We start from the raw sequence: 26,969 nt of genomic DNA on the forward strand, positions 1-26,969 counted from the left end.
GATACATGCTTGATTTGAGGTGCTTGAGTTTGTCTTTGGAGCTGTTTGTAAGACGTTGAAAACTGAGTTTAATCAGGTTGGCAGCTAAGTTATGTTGTTAAACTATTTTTGCTCCTCTCTTTTATAATGTAGTCTTAAAATATTTTAGTTTTGTAGGAGCCATGCATATTCAACCATGTAACAAACATGTATATTTGATTCCCCTTCTAACAGGATAATCGCAGCATCGAACCTCAGACATACGGCCGCATTGCTTCCTATTACTATTTGAAGCATCCAACTATTGGGATGTTCAAAGACCAGTTGAAACCTGAAAGTAATATTGAAGAATTGCTCTTAATTCTGACAGTAAGTGATGATATTTTCTTAATTTAAACATATGTAACTCATGACTCTTAAAGACATATGTATATGAAAAAAAATCCCAAAATATTTTTAAAAAGCCGTTCTTCTGTAATTTCTTTTTTCTTTGTCATTGTTTTGAGAAATACAACTGAATCATTTTTGATGTTTCAAGTGCTTCATTGAATCAGTATGTCAAAATTATTCTGTGTGCCTGTTTTTCTTAAATCCCTTTGTAATCTTATGGGTTTATACAAATCTTATTATTTATTTTCATTTTTTTTAAAGTAATGTAGAATACTGAAATCCTGGAATAACTGCGTGTCAACTTCACAGATCTGTACCAGGGCCATCCCTTTGCACTGGGACAATCTGGAAGATACAGCAGCTTTAACAAGCTGGGGGACATAATAAGCAAGATCCGTTTCCTAAAATGCCTTCCTTTCCTTCTCCCAGGCACCTCACAATCCCTGAGGTCTTAACCTGCAACAAAGCCAGTTTATACAGTTCATCTAGTAACTGTCTAGTAGGGAAGTGCAATGGGTGCAAGGTAAAACTTTTTAGGGTACAAATCCAGAGATATGGTAAAAAATGCAGCATGATAGTATTATGTCATCATTAACAAATCAGGTTTAACATATTTTTAAGTATTTACACTTTTATATCTACAAAATTTTCTCCTTCAAAATAGTACAATTCCACTTCTATGTTTGTATACATGTATTTCAAAGGAAGAAGTGTCAAAATACTATCCAGGAATACTTATTTCTGCCCACTTACGATTAAAGTCTCTGCTGTATTATATACATTATACAAGTGGCCCAAATTCTTTAATATCCAAATTTCCAAGTGTTGACCACAGGAGTTCCATTTATGTATGTTACTTGTATATTTATTGTTTTGACATCCTTGCCAAAACTTCTCTGACAAGAAATTCAAGCAGAAAAATAAAAATAGTTATTCAGTAGTTTGCATTTCTACAAAACCTGATCAGCATTTTATGACACAAGGAAATCCACTTCTCTAGTACAAAGACTTTCTTCCTGACAAATTTAAATCATCTGCTGCAAACATTTAGAGTGTTACAGCTCAGAAATAAAGGCCACAGTAATCTTTTATAATGGAAAGTGGTAGACAACCTAAATAGAGGACTTACTGTCACTGACCCTGCAGTATTTGTTGTTCTGTTGTCAGCAAATATTGTAAATTCTAACAAATAAAATGCAGTGTATTCAGCTGAATTCAGAAAGGTAATCAATCAAGAGGCCTATATATTTGGTATGTAATATAACTGACCTTAAAAAAAGAAATGCCTACAATGAACACAAGTTAAATAATGTAATTCAGTACTCAAGGTGAGAGAGCTATACTCCAGCTACTGTCTCTTTTAAAATTTTTCTCCACTTAGAAACTTCAGAAAAAAAAATAAAGCAAATTTGTAGAGGGAATCTTGGGAATAGGATTAGCAGATATGGAGTGATGTTTCATGACATTACCTAAGAAAATGAATACCATGGGGAAAATTAATGATATAAGCAAATCCTAGTACTGTCCATCTTACGCCAGTGCTCCTCATCCATCTAAACAGCTTATATCCGTGAATCACAAAGGAAAATGTCAAATACTTTTATTGTAGACAAAACCTAAGGTATTGGGCAGTGACTGCAAAATTTAACATTCATTAATTTTTTCTACGTTCTTTTGCTGGACATATAATCTTATGAGTTGTCCATTTACAGTCTTAAGAGGAATGAGACTAAAAGTAAAATCAGTTGTGGGTCAAAATGTGCCAAACGCGTCAATCTGAAAGATGAAAAGCATGTATGAATGCTGGATGCCATTATAGCTGACATTTTTCCTTTCATGCAGATGTTAATTTTCATAATTACTACTGGAATTACAATTCTTTCTTGTTAAAGGTGTAAATTGAAAGTTTTTTCAATCTAATGTAGTGTTGAAAAGAATTGCCATTTCAGCAGAGTTATTGCCAAGTATTTTTTTTTCCTCTAAACACTATGAATTAATGAGTTTTATAATTACGGCAGTTGCTTCACACCTCTATTGTTAACCAATGACATTACATCTGCCTTGTTCCACTGGTGCCCTCCTCCTTCTCATTGAAGCATTTAGCAGTTTTGGCAATAGGGAATTACATGGCATGGGGTAAGTAGTCTAATTAGGTATAAGTGAAAATCCTAAGGGAACAGGATATTTAAAAAGTAATTTGAAGAATCTCTTAATGATGCTGGAACTGAAAGCTGTAGTTTTAGTGGAAAAGGCCTCTTACCATTGCAAAACATGATGATAACTGTGGTTATTTTGATGATCACTCAGTTTTAAATTTTGAATCTTGGACTGTGTATGTTATTTAAAAACAGCTCTCCAGAAACTTTTTTCAAACGCAGCAGGTTTTTATAGATATGACATATGGGTCTATTTTTTTTTGTTGTTGGCATTGTTCATATCTTGTAAACTTTTAGGCATTTGCCAGTTGGTCTGATGTATATAAGGAAGGCAGAAGTGTACAACCGTAACAAAGAAAATCCTAATGTTATAGGTTTGGAATGTGATATTTACAAGTTTTTGCTGAATTGTCAATGTGCATATTGAAAAGGAGCAAAAGGTCATTTAAAACAAAATCAAGGAAAAAGTAAGATAGCATTCAAGAATTCAGAAATTTGTGATCATATTATCAGCTTTAAATCTGACTGTGATTAAGGTATTTTGAGTTTCAGGTTGATACTCTGCAATGCTAATGAGAGTGTTCAGAATTCTGGATCATTTAACTGAAATATGACTGAATCTTTGCAACTCATATGGAAAAGTAGTTTCAAGTTGTCCTCTTTGCAGTGCTGATGAGTGTCTCAAAAAAGTCACTTGATAGCAGGATTTATTCCATTTAGTAGTCAACACAATTGATAATCTTCTCCAGTATCCATTCTTTTCTCTGTCTTTGATTTATCTTTTCATTTGGTCATCTGCCAGTGCTTGGCAAGATCGAATGATTATTTTTTTTCAGTATGGTTTGGGGGTTGATCTGTCCACAGCATGAGTAGGAACATGGCACATGGTAACAGCCCCACAGACATTTTAGAACAATGTAGTAATAATTGATACAAACAGGTGGGTTACAGTTGCCACATGCTTTCCCTTCTCTCAATAAATCTGGGTGTGAGGTGTTCAACCTGTTTTGGGCTTAGAGCTAGCAGTCAAAGTTCAGATACGGTTACTTTTGTAACTGACTTGTGTTGGTAGGCCTGTAATTTTTCAGAGAAAATCCTTGATGCTTTTCCATAGAGTTTTCTTTAAAACTTTCATAGCTGTGCTTCAGGCAGTAGTGATCTAAATAAGCTTAATCATTGCTGAGTTATCGTGCTTCCTGAATTAAGTATTGTTGAAGAGAAAGTATTCATGAATTATGAATTTAGTCTGGATTTCCCTAGGGTACCTAAAGACTATCTCCTCTTATTCTGAAAATTTAGAGATTAAAACAAAGGTCTAGATGAAAAACAATGAGAGATACTTTGGAGTAATTTTTGTCATTTTCTGTACTAAAGCAGCAGTCATTAAAAGTCTTTTTAAAAACAAATGTGGTTTTGCTCTATCTTGAGAAAATGAGGTCTGTCTTGGTAATAGATCAGACTATGATCAGATCTATGTTGGCTAGATCCACTAGCTTCATAAATTTGGTGATTTTCTACTACACTTATCTGATTATCTGACTAGTACTCCTATGTACTGAGCAAATACCATATTGTTCATACCATGCAGAGAAGAGGATAGCATCCTTCAGAGCTTATTTTGTCTGCATGTTGCTCCTTTTTTCTATTTTTGCATTCTACCTGCAAAAAAGAACTGGCTTGTGCCTACTGTTACATCTTTCATGTAACTGGCTGATGATCTTCTGGTTGCTTAGGGATGGAAAAGCATGGTATTTGTGTTTTAGTGTAGCATAAGTCTTTTCCATGTTATAAACATAAGCTTCATAGTCAGGTATCCACATACCTCTTTCCTATATTTTTATTTGATGGTTTTGTTACAGTGGCTTGTGTTACTATTGTGAAACTCAGCATAAAATTTGGGATTGCTGAAATAGCAGATTTGGAAGGTGGAAAAAAGAAGTTCATGAAATAGGCACTTTCTGTCCCAGATACATAAATAACAAAAGAGTAAAGTTATTAACACCTTATCTGTCTTTTGTTATCTGTTAAGTATTTGTACTGTGAGATTCTAACTCACCTAACCTATAACTTTATCTTCTGTTCATCAACATTGGAACATTGTTTTCTAATCAGGAAAATGTGCATATTTGTGAATGTTTACACTTGCAGTCTAAAACAATTTTACTTCTTCAACAGGATTCTGTCTTTAAGCTCTTGGTTCAGTGTCCCATGAAGGGGCCACAAAGGTTTTTGACTCAGTGATAAACCATGTTTTACAACAGGTTCCTAGTTAGATGCCATGACAGTTACAGAAATACCGTCCAAGAGCAAATTAACACAAACTGCTTTGTGTAATACTTACTCTGCAAGCGACAGCAGAGACAGTGCTTTTGAGGTTTTTTTGTTTTTGTTTTTGTTTTTTTAAGATACTATATAAAACTGTTTTTCTGTTCCATAAGGTTTTTTTGGAAAAACAATCAGATCAGTCTTCGTAATTCGGTCATTGTCTAGTTTACATATGTGTTTAATTTAGAAGAAAATAAAGGTGCCATTATGATTTTCTTCAAGGCATAAAAGAACAGTAAAGCTATATTCATTGTGTTATTCTTTTTAAATACAGCATTTCATTGCCAAGAATAGAAAGACTTCATCACAAACTTTATATCGAATGAAAGGCAATTTTGTTACATTCTGACTTTTAAAGAATTTACATATGTGATTTCACATATATTGTGCATTTTCAACAATAAGAGCATAACCACTGTGGCTACAGTGGTTATGTTCTTATAACCACTGGTACAACTAGGACTGAGCTTCACCCATTGCACGTGCTTTTAGTGAATCCTGATAATCAGAGAAAACAGTTATTTCTAGCCATTATATCTCTTCTTCACAATAAAACCCTATCTAGGACTGTTCAGTTTCATAAATTTCATCCCAAACATAGCCATTTACCGGATCATACATGTAATTTTTATACAACTTACTTATATGCTCTGTATTTTAATATTTAAAAACACTTGTGCTCCTGTTCCCACAAGGAACATCTAGAAGGTATCACGGTGTGTTAAATAAAATAGTTTAAATTTGAAAATTGTGATTGCTTTCATAACAGTAAAACAAAATGCTGTAGTGATTTTTAATGCCATCTAAATTTCATTATCTATATCCACTGTATTCAAAACATTTCATACTTAGCAGAAATAGTAAAAGTAATACTTAGGCATATTAAATTTGTCTTGATTTTTTTTTATTGTCCCAGTAGATGGAGCAGTTTTGAATATAGTCATTGTAGTACTTGAATATGGTCATTTTTTTACTAGAATGATGCCACAACTTTTTATAATTATCTTTTCAAATGATTGTTTGATTTTCAGTTTGAAAGCATCATATGCTGCCTGCCTTCACAGAAAAGCACAATCAGTTGGTAAATCAGGATAAAAATGCCCACCACTGACAGCTAACTGTACATGGCATAAGTCTTTCATTTTTATGGCATCAATAAGAAAGAATTATGTTCAACACCAGAAAATATAAAAAACAGAAAATATAAAACCTCCTTCCCTATCCCCAGTACACGACTTTCTGATTAACAAATCTCCTTTCTTTCTCCTCTAATCTTCTTACTCAATTTCTGTCATTACTTGCCAGTTCAAAAAACTGAATCAATACTCAGTCAAATTAAAACCTATTTTAGAGTTGAACTTAAAGGTTTCTGACATACATTTCCCACCAAGTAGGCCACAAGACAAAAACTGTTACTTTAGAAATAATATAGTATTTTTAATTTCTTATCATAGAATGGCTCAGCTTGGAAGGGACCTTAAAAATCATCTAGTTCCAACCCCCCTGCCATATGCAGGGATGCCACCCACTAGATCAGGTTGGCAAAGGCCCCATCCAAACTGGTCTTGAACACCTCCAGGGATGGGACCTCCACAGCCTCTCTGGGCAACCTTACCATCCTCTCAGTGAAGAATTTCCTCCTAACCTATAATCTACATCTCCTCTCTTTTCATGTAAAACCATTCCCCCTTGTCCTGTCATAATCTGCCTGAGCAAAACGTACAGAATCCAAGGGAAAAACTTGTGAAAGAGTATATATAGCTACAGTAGTGGAAACCAGTAGGCTCGGTCTATATCCCTGTTTCAAACATTTGCTTTAGTAACTATTTTTGTCAAAAAAATAGAGAAATAAATTTCTTTATCAGGAGCTGTAGTTGCAAATATAGCAGTGAAACACTCCTATTTACTATGTTGATGTTCCTGGAAATTGTTGCGCTTATCTGCTAGGTAATGGTAGTAGTCCTCTGCAGGTCTTGTGCTCGTAAGTGTTGCCATTGGTTGCCATCTGTGGCAAATCAATACTTGTCATTGGTATATATATGCTACTGTGCAAGTTCAGGTGATAGCAAGCTTGGTTTAGCTAACTGCTTAAAACTGCAGGCAATTCAACTGTGCATCTTTATTTTATTTATTTTTTTTAAGCACGGGAGTCTTCTACTGAGTCTAGGAGTCCATTACTTATGGTTAGAATTGTAGCCATCATCATTGTGTGAAATTTCAACTTATTCATAGTTGTGTACATGCAGCCAATATGTTGCAAAATATTCATATAAGTTAGCTGAAAACTGACATTTTTTGAGCAGTCATGTCATATGGCTCCATTTTCAAATATGCAGTATGTTTGTAGAATAAATGTCTTTGTGTTTTTTGCAACAAAACTAAAGTTCTAAAGCTCTTCATTGAGGTAAAGCTGAACATCTTTAAAATAGGCAATGCTGCTTTGGTAAATGACAGAGTTCTCATGTCTCAGCTACTCCAAAAGGCAGTCTGACAAGCTCAGTGTGCCTGTAGCCAGTCAGTACGAGTTCAGCCTGCTCTGTCCTTCCTAATTTATAACTTAAGCAAGATAGACAAATTTAGGTTGCAGCATGTAGTTCATTTTTCTTCACTGGTCTCTACTTACTGCCTTTGCTTTTGACAGAATTACACTGTTGTACTATAAATTAAAGAAGTTACAATTATATTGCTAATGCATTTGTTTTCACAGAATTCAATGCACTTAATGACACTAGCTCAGCCTCAGTGACTACTGTTTAAAGGCTCACAAGTGTTTGTCGCTGTCAGCAAAGAAGTTACTTCACTGACTTGTAAAACTGTTAAGGAAGAGAACGTCAATTTGTAGCTGGTTCTCTCATTGGAACTGAAATCTTTGGGATAAGGATTGGTTTGTCTGAAACAATTACATCATACAAGATTGGTATCCAGTATATATTGTGCCTTGAAAATAGTAGTTTGTTTTTTTTAAAAAAACAAAAACAAAAACATAAGAGGATTACTGAGCAGTCCTTAATGAAGTATCTGACACTTGTATTTTCCTTATTTACATTTAGATTCTTTCTTTGTCTCTTTCTTTTTTTTTTCTTTTTTTTTTTTTTTTTTTTTTGTTCTGATACAGCCTGGCTATCTTCAGAAGGTTTAATTTTGGTCAGTCTTGTATGATTTCAGTCACTTTATTTCACCGTTACTTGGGTAGCTTTTGCTACCTACAATGCTAGAAGAAATTGCAGAGGTATTTTTGCTATTAAGATGTCAAAACTTTTGTTAGCATTTCAAAAAGTTAATATATATATTTGAAAATTTGGTATTGCATAGTCAACTTGCTTTAGAGAACAAACAGCTGCAGATTTTCTTCACCTCTGCATCTTTCCTTTCAAAAAATATGAATACTTTTGTGTGTGAGTAAAAATTATATTATAAACACATTGTTGTTTCCCAGTGTGGTGTACAGTTATTATCCTAACAGCAGTGAAGACTTTGAAAGTAAAGACTTTTTATGCACATTTCCAAGTAATTCTACCTGGGATGATGCTTAAATACAACTTTTCTTAAATTATTGTAGATTGTTATACTTCCCATATAAGAGCCAAATCACATGCCACCAATTTGATTGGATTGCCCACATACCAACTTCCTACTCCCTTTCCTTTCTGTATTCCAGTGGAAAAGCTTCACAAGCCAGCAGAGGTTATTCAGATTACTAGTTTTCAGAAAAAGAAAGTATCTAAAAGCTATTCCTCTCACCTTAGAGGGTGATAAAATGGCTAAAATCTATCTCACAACAGGTTTCTTAAATCTTTTTCTGTAAAGGTGAAGGCATTCTACCATGTTTATTTATACTCTTTAGTGTGTGTGTGCATGTATACTTACAAAATATTTGATAAATACAACTGATGCATACAATTTTAAGCAATTTTATCTTAAACATATTAAATTATTGATTGCACAGTATTCTGTATGCTAATTAGATGAATTCAAACTTTTATCATTTCCTAAAGGCAGCAAGGAAATATAAGCATCAGGTGTAGATAATAGATTATTTTTTTCTTCTGTATACGATTGTCTTAGTATTTACTATATGCAGTCATATAAGATGCTAATTTAAATACTTCTTCAGCTATAAGAATGCATGTTTGCTTTCTCTTGATTCACACAGAACAGATGGATGCTTGACTGCCTGCTAATCCACAGCTGGAATGGTTTCAGCGGTTTCCACGTTGCTGGGTTAGAGTGGCTTTTCTAGTGGACTGAGAGGGCAGCAAGAGAGGGATATCATTATTCATCAGTATCCCAGTGGGATCGCTGCCAGCAGAGATTAATTTTTTCTGTTATGCTTGTAAAACAAGCTCAGGTGGAGTCTCTAATCCTCAGGGCACGGGTGGCAGATCAAGGAAGATGCTACAAAGCTAGTTAATTTTCAGATTCTAGGGGAAACAGAAGCTCTGTTAGATGTATAAATACATGATTGCAAATTTAAGTAGCTCAAATCCAAATGGGATCTTCCCAGACATCTGGTACTGAAAATCTCTGTTTTCTTTGTCTTTTGAAAGAAGTTCTCGAAACTTTACACAAGAGGCAAAATAGGTGCAACTCTCCTAATCATCAGTTGTTTTTCCATATATTTTTTGTAAATACAGCTTTGACAATGTAGTTTAGATGCATGTTTGCATTTACAGGTAGAAAAGATACGGTGTAAGTCTATGTAAGAAAACTGAGTTTACAGAGTTCTCGTAAATCTGTGTGCAGTGAACATCATCAAGAAAATTTGTAACTGGCCATCCAAAATAAGTTACATCTGCCATGGTAATGCATGGTATGTCCCATTCGGGTAAAGGGATGTTCCATTAATGTCATATGTGGTTAAAGGCCATTTTTAACATGTTACTCAGTTTGTCTAAACTCCTGTCATTCATTATTAGTAGAATGTTTTCAAGTTAAGTACAACAAAATAATGGCAGACTGTCTTAAATGTTTAATAGATTTCAAATATTTTTCCTTTTACTCATTTTCTTTGTTTACTCAGTGATTGCCCTTCTTCTAGACCGTTGTAATTATCTTCTTCTACCTCTGCATTACCTTGTAGCTCATGAGTTCTTCAAAACATTGGGTTAGATTTTCAAGCAATGTTAATCTACATAGTTCTACTGAAACGAGTGGAGATGTGCCAGTTTTTACCAGCAGGGAACTACCCTTATTAAAATTTACTTGTAGCAGCTGTCTCTTCCTCTCACAGTTGTTGGTTGTTGGGTGGTATTTTTTTGTTTGTTTGTTTGTTTGTTTCTTACTATATTAAACTATTTTCATTTAAAAGTTTTGCTGCTCAGAGTGAGACCAGTAGCACTGGCTTGCAAAAAAAGACATTGTGCATGTAGGCACCTTCCAAGTTTCCCATATATTTCTGCCAGTTCACATTGTTTTTCTATTATTCTGGGCTTGAGCCTCTCTTGAACAGAGACCACTAGTCATTTCACCACATGATGACAGGTATTCATGCTTGTGAACTCTTTATTCCCTTTTGTCTCTGGTCACATAGTAGTCTAGATCCGGAATTTAATCCAGTAGAAAAATGCAGCAGTGTGTGTTTGTGGCTCCCCACTAGGGGAGCTGCCACAGGTCAGCGGATCTGAAATCCGGTTTTCAACACGCAGAGCTTTTACAGCTTGCCATCAACATATACTGTATGCGCGGGCCTCATTTCACATTGAGAATTAATAGTGCTTATTCCTGTCTCCATGTGGAGTTGCGTTAACTTAATGCAGAGGTCTGTTAACTTCTTCCCTGGATCTGGGCTCTGCACTGGAAGATCCCAATGGAGGATCAAAACTGAAGATGGAAAACGACTGAATGCTTTCCCAGGGAAAGTTGCATGCCAAGATTTGCTATTACAATTTTTATTGCTATCATCATCTCAATCAGCATTTGAGCCAACCGATTGAGCCAAACTCAGCTTCAAAATGTGGACAAACGTCCAAATGGAACTGAAATAGATTTCTCATGACAATCACACTTTTGAATGTATAGTCAGAGAGATTTTCCTATTTTTCTGTTAGCACATTACTGAGTTCATGTACTGAAAAGCTTTTCTGTATTACTGCAGAAATTTCAATATCACCAAAACCAGTTGTTTTTAAATATTTACCATAATATGACTTGAGATTACAAGGGAAGAAAATTGTGAGTCACTGTCCAATCTAGGTATTGAGATATATATAAAAAAAAAAAGTGGTGATTATAATGCATTGAGAATGTCCAGGTTCATAGCATCCTCATGAAAAGTAATAGGAAAAGTCAGGTATCTTGGAGAGCTGAAAATCTCAAATACACCATTTCCAGTGATAAAATGTAATAATTCTCTCACGTCACTATAATTCACTTTATAAATGGAATTTGTACCATTCAATTTATATTTATTTGCTATGGTCAAAGTAGCTTATTCTAGGTGAATAATGTGTATGCCATATCAGTTTCAGATGTTTGCTCTTATTTTTGTCTTCCTTTACTCTTCTTTTTGCATTTATTTTTTTCTTGAATTGTGCAAGCATAGCAGGCTTAGTGACTTAAAAACCTAAGTGAACTAAAGCCATTTTTATGAACGGTGCACAGGCTTAATACTATGAAAGTACATCCACATTTGGGGAATAATGAACGTATTGTAAGAATGTTTTTTATTAGGATTTGCCAAAAAAGTAGCACTGAATTATGATTGTGATCATAAACTTATGAAATATGGATTGTGAGAGTTAAGGCTTCCTGAAAATCATGAATTCATTCCTTGTTTTAATATGTTATAGTAAAGAACCCAATTTAAATAGTAAATAATTCTGAAGCAAAATGATTCTGTAAGTATATATTTTAGTACTTGGTAAACCGACTACAATGATTTTATTATCTATTAGTTTTTACTATATTAATATTACTATTACTCTACTATCTATTTCATACAGTCCTCTCTCACACATGTATTAGCACTCTTGCATTTTCTTTTAGCAGCTCAACACTGAAGCAGAGCTCTGTAATTTAACTTCATACTTTAGAAGTTCCCCAGGCTGCCAGGTCGCTCCGTGCTACTGGTAGCTAATATTGCTGACCTCTTATTGCTCTGTGCACAGTGGCAAAGGTCTTTCAAACTCCTGACCTCTGGTCATCAGGAATGTCATCAGTAGTTTGTAGTTTGGATGTTTTAAGTACGAGGTAAACTTGTGAAATCTAAACCCTTCAGGGTATTTTTAAGTGATCACTCAACTGTTTCATTGCCCTAGCTTGTGCTTTTTATGATCTCTGTAATTGTAAAATTTGTGGTGTTTGTCAGATGAAGCTATTTCAGAAAGCATTAAACAATTGTCTGTTTAAAGTGAGAAATCTGAGGATACAATTATATATGATTTCTCCAATCAGTAATGTGAGAACTATAAGAATTGTAAGTACTTTTAACCTGTATGTTCTTATAAACTAAGTTTGTAGATCCCAATACTGAAATGTGCCCATTTTAAATCCTGAAACCTAATTATAAATTATTATTATTTTAATATTAGATATTTTTTTTTACATAACTGCATTTTGATGGGTTTTACAACTTTATCTCTTCAACTCCTCATGCTTAGCTGGAAATTTCCTGTGCCTTCCCTGGCAAGTCTTAAAACTAGAGAGAGTCCAGAATATCCCAGTCTCAGTATTTTGCTGCTACATAGTTAATTGGGTTACCTTTACAATTTGAATACTATTTTCTTTTTTTTTTTTTTGACACACATCTCTTATCTGTAAGAATTTATTAACCACTAATGGAATAATAAGTAAAATAATTAAAGGTTAGTATTTGTTTCAAAAAGATACTGAGAAGCAATTATCCCATGGATATAGCTCTCTATCTTATGTGTATCTTTTTTCCTCCTGTCTTTTTTCCAAAAGTAGAGAGCAGAAGGTACTCCAACGAAGTGCTGGAGAAGTGGCAAGAGCATTTTGCTATTACCCAGGCTGGAGTTCAGGCAGGCAGAGTCCCCAGTGGGAGGCACCAGTGCCAAAGAAAGAGCCCCTTCTCCACATCCAGGGCCAGCTGCTGCCCAGGGGCGGCCACCCTGACTCCTGCCTGCCCTGCAGCACAGGGGCTGGCACAGGGCTTTGCTGTCTGCCTTTCCTCCCTGCCAGCCGCTGACACTGGTGGGAAGGGGCTACACTGCAGAGTTGGCTCTGATGTGCCAGACGCTGTTCAATTGCACTGCCACATACACATGAAGCTGACAGGGAGAGATGTTACATGGTGTATGAAAGCAAGTAACATGTTTAGAAGTGGCCTCTGTGATGAATTACGCCTTCATGTAGTAAATATATTTTCTCTAATCTTGCCTGCCAATTTTTGTTTTCTTCTTTTGCATCATGTTTGCCATTGTTGAAGATCTCAACAAAAGTCAGCCTGCCCCATTTTTTAAAAGAGTAGGCCAGACTGCCCTTCAAATCCGGCATATCACTTCTGCAAAGTTTGTCGTCAGAGTACTTCTTTGTGCAACTGTCTGCTGTCTAAGAGAGGCCTTCCAGTCTAAATATCACTGTGTAATGTAGCAACTCTAAACTGGTAGATTTTTTTTTCCTGTTTGTCTATCATATGAACCTTGCAAATGTGCATAATGTTTGTTCGTAAAACCTATAACTAGTAATATATGTTTGTAACTGTCTCTAACTGGGATATTGTCCTAGGCCTTTTAAATACAAGAGTAAATTAACAAACAAACAAACAAAAAATTGAACTTTGGAAGTTTGAATTATGTTCCATAAAATTGACACAAAGACACGTATGTTTGTGGGCAACCCTATGAACTCCTTAAAACTGTAGTTTATAGTGGGATCACTAACACAGATAACAGTTTTCAGAGCTGTAATTCTAGCAAGTACTTCTCCAATTCTGTTTGTCAATCAACTTCAGATTTGGGAAAAATAGTTTCTAAGGATGTGGTCAGTTTGCATTTTTTTTACTTGAAAAAATGATTACACGTTGGCCTACCTTTGAACTTCTGATAGCAGAGAACTAAAATTTAATGTATAAAGTGTTTTTAGTGTTAAGTGCAGAACAGATATTAGAAAAAGATGATACACTTACTATATTAACTAAAAGTGGTCCTCACCTTTTCTCTTTTTTTTTTTTTATTGTTCTGGTTATTACTTCTAATAGTAATCAGGCACTGATTTTGAACACTTTCACTTAGTGACTGTTAATTTTGCTATCAAATTTTCTGAGAATATTTTTCACTGGTCTTCTTGTCTCTTTGCACCAGAAACTTGAAAGAGAGCAAAAGACATAGCAGGTTTTTAAAGTTCATAATCTGGTGTGCTTGACTTCACTGTATCAATATAAAGAAAAGGAACATACAGATGGTCAGTTCTAAGGTAGTTTCCAATACAGCATCGCTGAAGGAAAGACTACTAGTTCAGCCCTGGAATGTGAGAAACTATTTTTGGTTTGGTTTAGACCCTCATTGTTACAAATTAATCAGCTGCTCTTTAAAGTCTAGAACTCATTAACTTTATAAGTTTTACTGTTCCCATGACTGAGCTGAACTTAAAATATTCAAGCTTAGTTGCTCACCTTGATCCCATTTCTGTCTATTCTCAACAAGTACCTTCTTCTATCTTACAGACAGGTGAGAAGAGGTAGTTACTTGCTGTATAAAATATTTCAGAAGGTTTACATGTGGTATGTAAGTCTAGAGTTCAGCTTTTACTATAAATCAGTAATTTCAGCCAACCTTATACATTTTTTGAGTAGAGAGAAAATCTGACGGTTTTAGCCCTGTGGGCACTGTGGAGCATAGTACTTAGCATACTGGATACCTTATTTGCATTTAAGTTCAGTCTGACTCCTCAAATACCTCATAGTTACTTGAATATATTCTGAGGATCAGGGTGTGATTTGATTACATATCCTTGCAGACTCAGATCTGAAGCCAAGAGAGAGAAACATTTTTATAAATGAACATTGAAACAAGCCTCACCAGCTCACTAGCACATTAAGGTCTGGATCACTTGGGAAGTTGATTGGAAATAAACATTCTGCTTCAATTTTTTGGTAATTGTGTTGATAATCAGCTGAATATGGGACACAGAGCAATTCCGAACTGAATGTAGTTGTCATGGAAAGCTAAGGTATGATGACAGCTCAAACATTAGGAAGAGAAATTTGAGAATATACTCTTCAGTCTTCAAGAAAAAGGAATGAAAATATCAAATATTTCTGAAAACTGTAGCACCCAAAAAAAATGCAGAACATTTATTTTAAAATTAGTTGTTTACTTTTAGAACAATTCAAATAAAGGGTGATGAAAAGGTGCATATTTGGAGCACAGTGTTGCATGATCTAACCAGGAATCTAAGGATTCTGCGGCTGAGGTTATGCAGGAAGCAGAATTCAATTATCAGAATGGCCCCTTGGCCTTGTAAAATGAAACTATCAAGTTTATGCAGGTGCATGTGATGTTTCTCACTGGCAAAGCAAGTCGCTGTTCCCCATATGGCCCTGCATCATATACAGGATGAAGGTTTGAGACAGCTCTGACACCTTAAAAACGATGCAGTGGTCTCTAATGCCCAAAAGAAGACATTATTGGGAAGGTCCATCACAGACCCATAGAAAAGAGAGAGATGTGATGCAAGGGCCAAATGCTTGAGTGCAGAACCCATAGCTAAAATTCCTGGTTATCTCCCGGTACTCCCCTACAAGTTATGCTTGCAAGCAGGAGCTTGCAAACATGTTATTAGCACATGGGCTTCAGTAGTCCCGATTAATGGAAGAAAAAGGGAAAGTGAAAAATGCACAGCAGCTCTTTGTGGTTTAACTATAAAGTCTGTAGTAAGTTTCTTGACTTCAGAATGACGATTAATGATTGATACGTAATCTGATCTCTTTCCTCATCTGTGGAAGTAAGAACAGTATTCAGAGGCAGTGTACTAAAGTAATATTTATACTATATTGTGCAGAACAGTTGAGCCTACAGCCTTTGCAGAACAGATTGAGATTCATAATGAAAAGGAAAACTAAAATGAAAAAATATTGAGTGAACAGCAGGTCCCATTTGAGGTGATTACAAAGGATGTTTCTTTATTCTGTCTTTTCTTGTGCAACCTGAAAACAGTAGCAGGGGGTTACGAGCAGAGTTCATCACAGAGTTGTCAATCACTGTCATTTAACATTTTGCAATGGAAGATGTCTTTATTCAAGGACAGCTGGGCAAATCAGAGAAACAGATTTGCAGTTAGTAGTCTGTCCAGCCTACACTAAGCAAACAAGGACAGGGTAGACATACTGGCCTCTCACATAAAAATATAATGGACTCTGCTGACCTCAGTGCCCTCCATTCAGCTTCATTCTCAGTTGTATAAAAGCTTCACTACCCATTCTCAATTTCCTTTAATTACCTACATGATGCAGATAAGAAAATGAACCTCACTTACTTACAGTCAGTGATCACAAACAGGAAATTAAGTAGGCAAGTTGTTTAAAATAAGGGGAGTGTTTTGGAGGTAAATAAAACATGTGCTGGGAAAGAATTAGTGAAAACACATTTTGAGGAGTACCAATTGGTCTGCAGTGACTTGGCTGATCCTTCTTCTTTCTGCTACTTTAAACTGCAAAGCAAAACTAAGTAAAAAATCTCCTTGGTAAATATTCTTTAAAATATCTTTGAAGAAGAAGCAAGTTAAATAAAAAGAGTGAAGCAAACATGCAACCTTCTATAGGGCTTAAAAAGATTGTGACCTTAGGTTCAGAGAATAAATGACCACAGTTTTCACAAGAGATCTAGCAGAGACATCTCGGATTAAGCAGCAGTTGTCTTTCGACAGTCTTCACTTCTTCTATCTGCAGTTGAGATATGAAATAAATTAATGACATTCTGGTTTCCTTTCCAAATAGTAAATTGTCTAATATCTATCTTTCCTTTTCTATTTATATCACCTTTTAGGTGTAGTTTCTTTGTGCAGTTAAAGAAAACAGAAAATGTTTGTGCTGTCAGTTTTGTGGGGGGAGGAGGGTGAAAAACAGCAATGTAGCTTTTCTTTTTTTAGAAACTGACAAAAAAAAGCTCTCTCTGTTAGGGCATTAATGAATGGATACAGTACTTTGCAATTCATTTAGGTAGTTCTGTTAGGTGGTCTAAATTTGCAGTTTTTCTTTACCTCACTCTGCACTGGGTACTCAGTGAATATTTAGTTATTATGGAATTGCAGGAAGTTTGATTGGAGATTGAATCTTTAAGTTAAGAGGAATATAAAACCTTGAATACTTTAATTTAATGGTCTCTTTGCTAAACCCATAGTTCAGAAGCCCGTCAGGTTACCCAAAATTTTGTGATGAAAGAAATATATTCTCTTGAATAACAAATGGAAAAGGTATCACATATTATAAAACTCTTACTTTACTTGCAAATCTTATATTTTAAAAAGATCATTCTCATTCCAATCAAGAATATATATGCATACATGTACAAGAGGATTTTTCAGCCCCAAGGATGCTGCTGGTAATAACTACATAAATTACCTGTTTGTGTGCACTTCCTTTACAGAACAATAAGAAAGTTCTTAGGCAGTTTTCATTTTTACATGAATGGTATTAGTCCATTCTGGAGCACAGAGGATAGTTTTCAGCACCTAGTACATTTTGCTGTTTGCTGTGATCACTGGCCATCTGTTGCTTGGACATTGACTCTCAAACTAATGAAAATGCATTTTAAAATTCTTTTACAATAAAAATCAGAGCTTTTACAAAAACACTGTGGTTTTATTACAAAAAGAAAAGTAGGAACCCTGAAAAATGAAAATGTGAGTTCTTGACTTCTTTATAGCTAACTTTATTATGTTTTTGTGAGCCAGCTGGGGTAGGATATCTGTAGAAGGTCATCTCAAACACTGAGTTCATCCAATGAGTGTATTTATTTCACTGCTTTTATTTTCTTCTTCTGTAGTGTTAAAGTCAATGTAGAAAAATTTTTAAAACCCAGTAATTGAATTAATATTTTTTAATATTTCACTAGCTATTGTTTTCCCATCAACATGTGATTTTGATGAGAAGCTATCTAAATATTAAAATGCTGTTTTAGCAATTAAATCTAGATGTAGTAAATTAAACGCATATGCTTTTAATGTCTCAGAAAATAAAAACATTTATTTTGAAGCTAATTACAGTGTTTAAGTATATTTTATACTTTTTTCTTTTCTTTTCTTTACTTTTTTTTTTTTTTTTTAAGAATGCTGAGGAGTACACAGATCTACCTGTGAGGCACAATGAAGATCAGATGAACAGTGAACTGGCAAAACATCTTCCAATTGAAGTCAATCCTCATTCATTTGACAGTTCACACACAAAAACACACCTCCTGCTGCAAGCCCACTTCAGTCATGCCATGTTGCCTTGTCCAGATTATGCAACTGATACAAAGACAGTGCTGGACCAAGCAATTAGAATATGTCAGGTATAGTAATTAATTTTAATATTTAAGTGCTGTTGTTTTAATATTCACTGTTAGCATGTTGCAGTATTTTGAACGCATAAAAATCTAAAGATTTCTTGCATTGTCTTGTGGAGAACTGGCGCCACACAGTGTGCTATCACTATGTTTAGAGAGGAACTAGATGCTCATGAAGATGTGCACTTCACAAAACTGAAGGTACCAACTTAAGGTGCTGATTGGAGGCATACAGTTGCCACTGGGCTCTCCTCTTCTTTCATATGCAACGGCTTTCTCCCTCCAGATTGTGGAATGCTGTAAGTCATTCCTGCACAGATTTGTTCCTTGCAGATTTTTATGCTGACCCCCAAAGAACCTGTCTCCCATGGGTACCTTTATTTTTATAGCACCCAAAAGCATTCTAGTCACAGCCAAGCATAAATAAAACATGTTTTGAAATGTAATTTGGGACAAGATACTGGGTTTTTCTCTGGCTTGTGAAAAGACATGTCTTCTATTTCCCAATTATCACAGAGTCAAAGATCATGTTTTTAAACACAGATTTTAAAGACAATCTGGAGGTTTGTGACTTTTACAGTTGTACAGAAATCTCAACCCACAGGAACTAAACTGACCATGGAGAGTGCTGGTAACAAGCAATCACATGCATAGCTGCATGCCTCAAAAGAATTTTAAAACAGCAATTCAAGTTTGCAATAGAGTGCTGCAATATCTGAAAAGCAGGAAGAAGGCCGAGCTCCAGCTGATGCAGAGAACAGATTGACCCTCTGTTTCTGCAAGAGAGAAGTAATAGTATTCTCTATAGCAGAGCTGGACTCATTCACAGGTTCTTGAAGATCAGACAGCCTTCAACAAACTGTCCTTTTTGGTCTTCCTCAGTTCCATATCTATGAAAGAGGGACAGTAATTCTTTCCTCCTATGTTTTATGTTTGCTCAGATTTTAATATTGTCAGTGATCTATATGTCATCTACAAGAATGAATCTCTGATCTTATTTGGAGGATGTTGGCAGTGTGGTAACTGCCATCATTGTGTCAAGCCTAACAGTTTTACAGAGTAGTCTCTGAGAGATAATTAATCAATGCTCTAGACAGAAAAAATACCACTGACAATTTGGTGTCCAGTGATTAGGGTGGGTCTCAACCTTATGCTAGCAAAAATTATGAGTTTATAATACTAATATTGAACCAAGCAAAATTAAAATTAAGAAAAAGAAAAGTAAGAAGCAAATCGACAGAATAAAACTTTATTGCTACAGTCTGAAATTTGTCAAGCAGCAGTGCTTGAATGCAGTTCTACTCCCAAGATTTCAAATCTGTAAAATCATGTTGCTGAAAGCTTGAATATATGAACAGCTATTATTCATAATATACAATTATTAACAGAGAATGTCACTTAGGTAAAAAAAAATAAATAAAAAAATCACATTTGTTTCATAGATACTATTTAATTGAAGTTAATTTAAATGTTTGTGAAATTAGCATTTACGGAGCTAATTTGGGGGGGGGGAAAGGTAAATTAAAGTTACTTTTTTATAATTATTTTGCTCAATATTTATCCTGCAGTACTAAGCAATGTATTTTTAATTGTCTTATGACATAATATGTATTTCAGAAACATAATCCCTCAGAAGAAAACCTAAAACATTTAACAATTCCTTTCAATAGAAGTAAAATGCAGACTATACAGTGCCTTGAGTGTCATCTTAAAAAAAAAAAAAAAAAAAAGGTTCCTGTTTTCAAAGAAAAAGAAAAACATGCAAGCACATTTGTATTTTGAAGTTGGCGCATGGTTTACATCTCTTGGGAGAATATTTGTTCCATCTTATTAGTCACGCTTTCCAAACGGAGGTTAAAGTTCCCAGAATCTAAGCAATAGACAGGGTTACACTTTCAATACTGGTTGTTACCTTTTTCCTTAGCACTGACCTGCTGATGAACTCTGGGTCAACAGAGGTGGAAAAAAAGATGTTAGTTGTGAGAAAAGGAACTGAACCATAGAGTGATCCATTGATAAACATATTCAGTGAGTGATGTTCTGTGTTTGTGTGTGAACACGCGCTTGCATGCCCCCAAAAGTAAAATTCAGCAGTGAGACAGAGTTGTTTTTCAAGTTACATTGAAGTTCTGTTTATTTACATACAAAGTACTTTAGGTGCTAAGGTTGTATAGCTAACCTTCTAGTTGTGACCTGAACATAAACTGTCATTTGTGCTGGTGGGTATGTGAGCAACATAGACCTTCCATATAAGCTCTGTGTTTCTCTTCCAAGAAACTAACATCTTTCAAAGAGCTTTTACAAGTGGTTATATCTCAGCATGTACAGAGGGTCTCTATCTCAGGTCGTCTGCAGAGCAGATTTGCCATCTCTAGCCACTGCAGGTAAGCAAGTCTCTTTCCACCACAGGCAAACAAACTTCTCCACTCTCCTGTGCTGTCTTCACCTACATCTTCCTTCTCTCCCGTGGTGTTTTTCACATCCCACGCGTTGTGTAGCTTCACTGGCATCCTCTGGCCCTCCTTCTTCACCAGTGACTTTAGGCTGAATGGTGTTAGTGGTCAGTCAGAAAATTATGTGAGCAGCATCAGCTAACTAAAAGTAGCTGATGGATTTCCTCAAATCTTCAGGAAAATGCATCAGCTAAAATTTTCAAAATACAATGAAGTCATTTGGCCTGCAGTAGTTGTTCAGAACTTTCACTCTTTCTATGAGGAGATTTCATCCAGATTTAGAAATTATATTTACTATATTTGTACTGTTTCATGTTCAACATAAGGATTGAGCTTCCATTCAAATTTAATTGCTAAACTGAACATGAACATTTATTGGTGAGTTGCTGGCAAAGCCTCCATATCATGTACATGCCCTACATGTATGTGCCCTACACATACATATTCTGCATAACTGTGAGACAAATGTCAGGACTATTACAACTCTTACAATTCTAAATATGCATAAAGTACTGTCTTTTGTAATTTACCCCTCTCCTCAGTATACACATGAAGCACTGAAACAAGATCACTGTAATGACACAAACAGAATTATTCATAGCCTAAAGAAATAAACTTCTTAAGTTACAAACTTTTAAGATTTTATAGTGGCCTGTGTAGGAATCCCTTCCATCTTCCTTCTCCCTCTAGGGTAGGACTCTTGAGCAGGGTTGGTTAAATATAAATATATATTGCAGTTCTTGACTCTTTTTTTGTTACTGTAAAATCCATAAGAAACCAACAGAGTGATCGGCTGCTTTTGTGTAGTCAGTTCTGCTGCCCTTCTAAGAACATAATGTTCATGTTACTAAAATCTTTCTATGAATGCAACAAAACAGACGCTCTCACAGTTTTCTTTAATGTGCTGTGGTAAGATTCCACATCTTCTAATAGGAAATGCATGCAACCACTTTTAAATTACTTTTGCTGAGATTTCTGTTCTGTTTTTGTGTTTGAATTCTGTTGATCTATACTCATGATGAAAGATAGAAGCCATAAGCTGTGATGTCAAAACTAGGATCAAAAAGAGCATCTTGCCACATTTTGCCACAGCATTAACAGGATTTGAGGAGTCAGGAGGGTAACTCTAAAGAAGAATGTAATCGTTGCCATACAAAATGGAAGAAATGTATTCTGTTACTGTTTTTCCATAGTTAGAATTTGTTGTTTAAATGGAGTTTGTTACAGCAAGGTAAAGTTTAGTATCTACTTACCAAGGATGAAATTCACTTTCCCTTTTACTGGAGAAATATCAGGAATAGTGATATGTCACCTTCTGGAAAGTGAATGCTGAACTGTTCCCACACTCAATTTTGTAGTGAATGTCCAGCCACAGGGGCGTCGACCAGATGGGAGGAATGTCCCTGCTCTACACTGAAAAGCTTGAATGAGAAAGTAACAAGTTTTTTTGTTTGTTTGTTTGTTTATCACTGACAGGCTGCCATAGATAAAGTATAGAAGGTTTCCATGTCTCAAGAACTCTGCAGTAATTCATATATGATCTTGGGGCAAGTCACAGAATTTTTATTTGTCTGTTACCATTAATATAATTACAGCATCCTGCATATTCTCTTCAAGCCTCACACACTATCTGCATTGTTTTTCACTCAGAAAAAACAAAAGTGTCAGTAGGATGGTGCTGAGCACTCCAGCAGTTGCACAAATTCAAACACTTCTCCACTTATTGCAGAAGAACATTAAAAAAAAAAAAAAATGAAATGGTTTGTCCAATATTTTTATAGAGATATAATTATTAAGATATAATTATTACTGCAAAGACAATACCCCATCTTTTTTCCTCTCCCTGATTTAGGAGCATGTGAAATGGACTAAATCTAATCTCTTTTTTACTTCTTTTGTCAAGCCTTGTATTTTGAGACTGTGTATTCAGCGATCAGTTCTTATTCTGGTGTTCTAAGGCTGTCGCCTATATTTGCATTAATTGAAATGGATAATTGAGGTAGTAATACCATCAGTCTCAGTTTTGTCAGGGCAGTCTCTTCTATGAAATAAATGTGACAGTTGCTGGCTTTGCATTGGGATTGGCCACAAGCCTCCACTTGTAGCATAATCGTTGATAAAATATTTTAATATTGCCAGGAGTAGAACTGCCATGGAGCCCAGACTTAACCTTAAGAAGTGTTTACCCATGGATGTGTTAAATGCATCTCAGTAGGGTACCTGTGCACTGAGAGAAGATGGGCAGGAAGTCAGGTTCTGAACAGCACAATAAAGCGTAGTGTGCATGGGAAATGTGCATGGCCCTGAAATGAGGCCCTCGTGGCTCTGCTGCTGTTGGCCTGCCTTTCCCAACCGTGCTATCCCTCTGGAGAATCTAATTTTGAAATGAAATCAAAAGCTTTTTCAGGTTAAGCACTGCATTGGCTGGATAACGATATGCACAGCACCCCTTTTCCCATTCCAAAATAGTTAAAGTTGTTTCTGATCATTTCAATTGCAGCTTTTGCTACAATTTTGAGAATCATCTTTGTTGTACATATTTAGAGGCTTCTAATATCACACAAACATGCTGAGCACTTCAGCTGTCATAAGAGCTAGTTTATGGATGAAATGCTTGAGCTAGTAACCTGCAGGCTGTTCGTGGCTGCTGGTGAGAGCTCTATCTACTGTTCCTCAGGCAGAAGTTGCTTTCTGCCCATAATTGCATGCATACAGCTTGCATACAGCTGCAAACAGAAAAGGTGCCTGAGCTGCAGTTCCCAGTCTATGCAAATGAGAATGCCCCTCTGCTCTGGACTTTCCATACTCCTGAACCTCCTCCAATCATTACAGCCACGAGAACTACTGGCTAGCTGTACCCCTTGGGTCATTTATTTTCTTGCCTATGAGGAAATGGAGAAGTTCTTAAGTATCTTAAGGTATGTTTTGAGCTCTTGTGCTGTGTTATTGCAGACATGCCAGTTACTTGCTGAAAGGTGGGAGTTACAGGCATGGCCTATTTTGCTGTTGCACATGCAAGATTTGTCCAGAAGTGCCCAGGAAAAGATATAATTGCTTTGTTTAATAGATGCATTTGTAATTATAAATGAATGGGCAGCTTAACTGAAGGAAGAGAAGACAATCAAATCAACTTCACAGTGCAGAATACCATTCAGAACCAAGTGAAGGACACTACAAGCAGAGGCCAGTGTCCCTTTAGCCACTACATAGTTTCTTTGTGTGTCTGTAGTATGTGAGAGTACCATATCTGCAATTTTATTAACAGCCTGTATTGCTATTATTCTCCACAAAAAGAGGGTGAAAATAATAGAAATCAGAAAATTTACGGAGTATATACTGGAAGTAATGCTCATTTATAGGTAATAAATGGCAATGAAAAGCTTTGTAGTGATAGTACCTGGACATAGGAAATGCTGAGGTGGAAACACTTGCTGCCTGCTTTTATTCTACAGGTATGTCTGGGGAAGGGGTGGGGGGGTTGCCTTTGTGGCTGTGGTGTTAGGGATTTTGCTCACTGGATAATTTGCAAACTGCTGTATGGAAGCATCTTGGTGACAGTTTAATGATGATATGGTGCTGCTTATATATAACCCCCCAGTCATGACAAACCTTTTCCCAGTTGGGGCTGGAGGAAATGAGTAATGCTTAACCCATTTGTGTGATCAATTCACTTAAGCAGCTACTGTGAAATGTTAATCACAACTTTAATTTGTACTGCATTAGCATTTTGATTAACTTGTAGGCTTGCTAGCACACTTGAAGCACTTTTACTCATAGTTACAGCTCGGAAATGACTTTTTGATTAATTAAGTTTGTTAGACAGCAGCTGAGCTTCCTGAATGCTAACCTTATGGGGCTAAAAGTTCAGGAGAAAGTTACTGGGAATAACTGTTGCTGTTGAAAAGGATTCTTGTGAATACGCTCAAAAAATTTTAATTATTGACAAAATATTACATTGCTATTTTGAAACTGATTTTAAATGTTAAAGAGGGCAAATTTATACAGAAACAAACTGTATATTTTTCACAGGTTTGGTTGATTTGTCTTAGCTGTGGAACAAATGCCATTTTTAAGACATTGTTTAGGTTGAGAAAACTGGAATTTCTTGCCAAGAGATTTTTCTCAAAAACATTATATTGTATTTACAGTTCACTAGCCTAGTATAGAATATCAATATATTAATTAGTAATCTGAAAATAAATTGTACACTGGGATTCAACAAGTTCTGAACACGTTGGGTTATATCCTACTCAGTTTATAATGCTAGTATCACATTCCATAGCTGCTTTTATTTCTGTAATACTACCAAAAAAAAAAAAAAAATCAGTAAGAGAGGAAGGGTTGCACTACCCTAAATGTAGACAGTAAGTGACTTGTCCTTTCCCTGTTTCTGATCATACTAATAATGTTACTATGGAGGCTAAAGGATGAATACAAGGATAGTAATCTTACAAAGCAGCTAGGAAGGTCGTAATTTACATTCATCAGTGAGACCTTTATGTTGATGGGAGAATGAAGAATCAGTCTCTCATAGTGGGTAGCAGAGGAAGATGTAGCTGAATATGCTTTAAAAAAAATGGAGCGAGAATGCAGAGGGTAGTATAAAAAGAGTGCCCAAATAGGATTAATTACATCTTATTCACTATCTCTCTCATAGAGTGTACTTCGTTTTTGTTTTTTTTTTCCGCAGGCTAAAATTGTACAGCTGAATGATTCTGATATTTATTTGAAAGAACCCTTCCTATTTAATACATTTTTAAAAGGTAATTTTTGACTAGAACTCTGACCTGTTCTGCATATATGTAACATGCAGAAGGTAGTGACCTTAAGATGCTCTGTAAGACTTCTTCGAATAAACTTTTAAAGTCTTCAGTTGTTGTTTCTAGGGTATATAACTAAAGCATCATAATCATGATTTATATAAAAACAAGGAAACATGGCATGCTTTAACATCTGAAAACTGTTACTTGTATTAGTATGATCTCAAGTCACGTGTGGATTATAATATAATACCACATATTGGAAGGCTTCCTAGGTTTGAAGCATGTACAAATAAAAAGATTTATATTATTCCATATTAACAGTTTTCAGGAAAATAGGTAAAATGGGAACATTTTTTATTTATTAAAATGTAGAAATATTTGTCATATAAACTGTAATCTTGAACAGTTTTAATTAGGCACAATTCTAATGCTTGATTTAAATGTAATGATTTAAATCTGTGCATTTAAACGTGTGAAGTCTAGTCCTAGACAACAGAACATATATTGGCAAATATGGTAGGCAAGGGTAGGGATATTTTCATTATTTGATATTAGAATACTATACACAAAAAACTGGGGTACAAAAATAAGGATAGAATCCAACTAGCCTTAACTCTCTTTTTTAACTTAATTGTGCAATAAATTTGAAGTATTTTAGTCTCACAGAGTTTATTTCTTTTATATATCTGTTTCCTTTCTCAAGGCATCACTTCAGAATAAGATTTGTAGTGCCAAATAAGATTTGTATTTGTTTGTCTGAGAATGTGTTGGATTTATTTTACTAATGTAATGTGTGTAATGTAATGTTTTGTTCTAAGGTGAATGTGGTTCTGCCTGCAACACTGTACAGAGTAGTGTAGAAACCTTCAATTTCCCAAATGAAGGTACTCAAGAAAGTACTGTAGTCTACGACGCACTGATACAAAAAGTAAAATGAATCTTTAAAGAGTGGGAAAATTTGAGCCATGTAACTCACCTTAGGTACTCCTGAAGTTTCAGCTCCCACCCACCAAAGCATTACCACCAATAGCATCACTGTAGGCAGTTTACTTTCAGCATAGTAATCACAGATGTGATTCTCAGCCATAAGTTACCTTAGTCCACTTAGCTAGCTTCTTTATCCAGAGCTGTTCTCACTGTTCATTTGGCTTCATTGCCACCTTTCTTGATATAATTTAGCCAAAAATATCAATATTTATATATGCAATGTTTACATTTATATTTACAGTATTTAAGCAGAATGCTTAGTGTTTTCAGAGCTGTATAAAACAGGTGAGTTCAAACAGAATAACAAAGAATAGTTCACACAGTATACGATCTCTGTTAAGATGCAAGCTGTTTTGTTTTAACATTTCAATATCGTACCTTGAAGAAAAAAGCTATTTAAGTCATTTCAGTAGGTCAGAAGCTCTACTGGTTGTACAGTCTCTGGTCACCTGCCACCCATCCAGTCATACAAGA

The 26,969-nt window shown here is 35.4% G+C and overlaps 1 protein-coding gene across 3 annotated transcripts in view; it reads left to right on the forward strand.

The window, feature by feature from the left end:
- The window catches only part of ASCC3 (activating signal cointegrator 1 complex subunit 3), a 274,883-nt gene that overhangs the window by 234,386 nt on the left and 13,528 nt on the right, over nucleotides 1–26,969 (forward strand). For all 3 annotated transcript variants that reach the window (XM_038176559.1, XM_072036159.1, XM_038176560.2), the window contains exons 36-37: nucleotides 214–348; nucleotides 18,074–18,298. In XM_038176559.1, the coding sequence (XP_038032487.1) occupies nucleotides 214–348; nucleotides 18,074–18,298 (360 nt within the window). The remainder of the gene's footprint in view (nucleotides 1–213; nucleotides 349–18,073; nucleotides 18,299–26,969) is intronic.

This window comes from Anas platyrhynchos, chromosome 3 (genome assembly GCF_047663525.1).
Source record: "Anas platyrhynchos isolate ZD024472 breed Pekin duck chromosome 3, IASCAAS_PekinDuck_T2T, whole genome shotgun sequence".
Classification (NCBI taxonomy): Eukaryota; Metazoa; Chordata; class Aves; order Anseriformes; family Anatidae; genus Anas; species Anas platyrhynchos.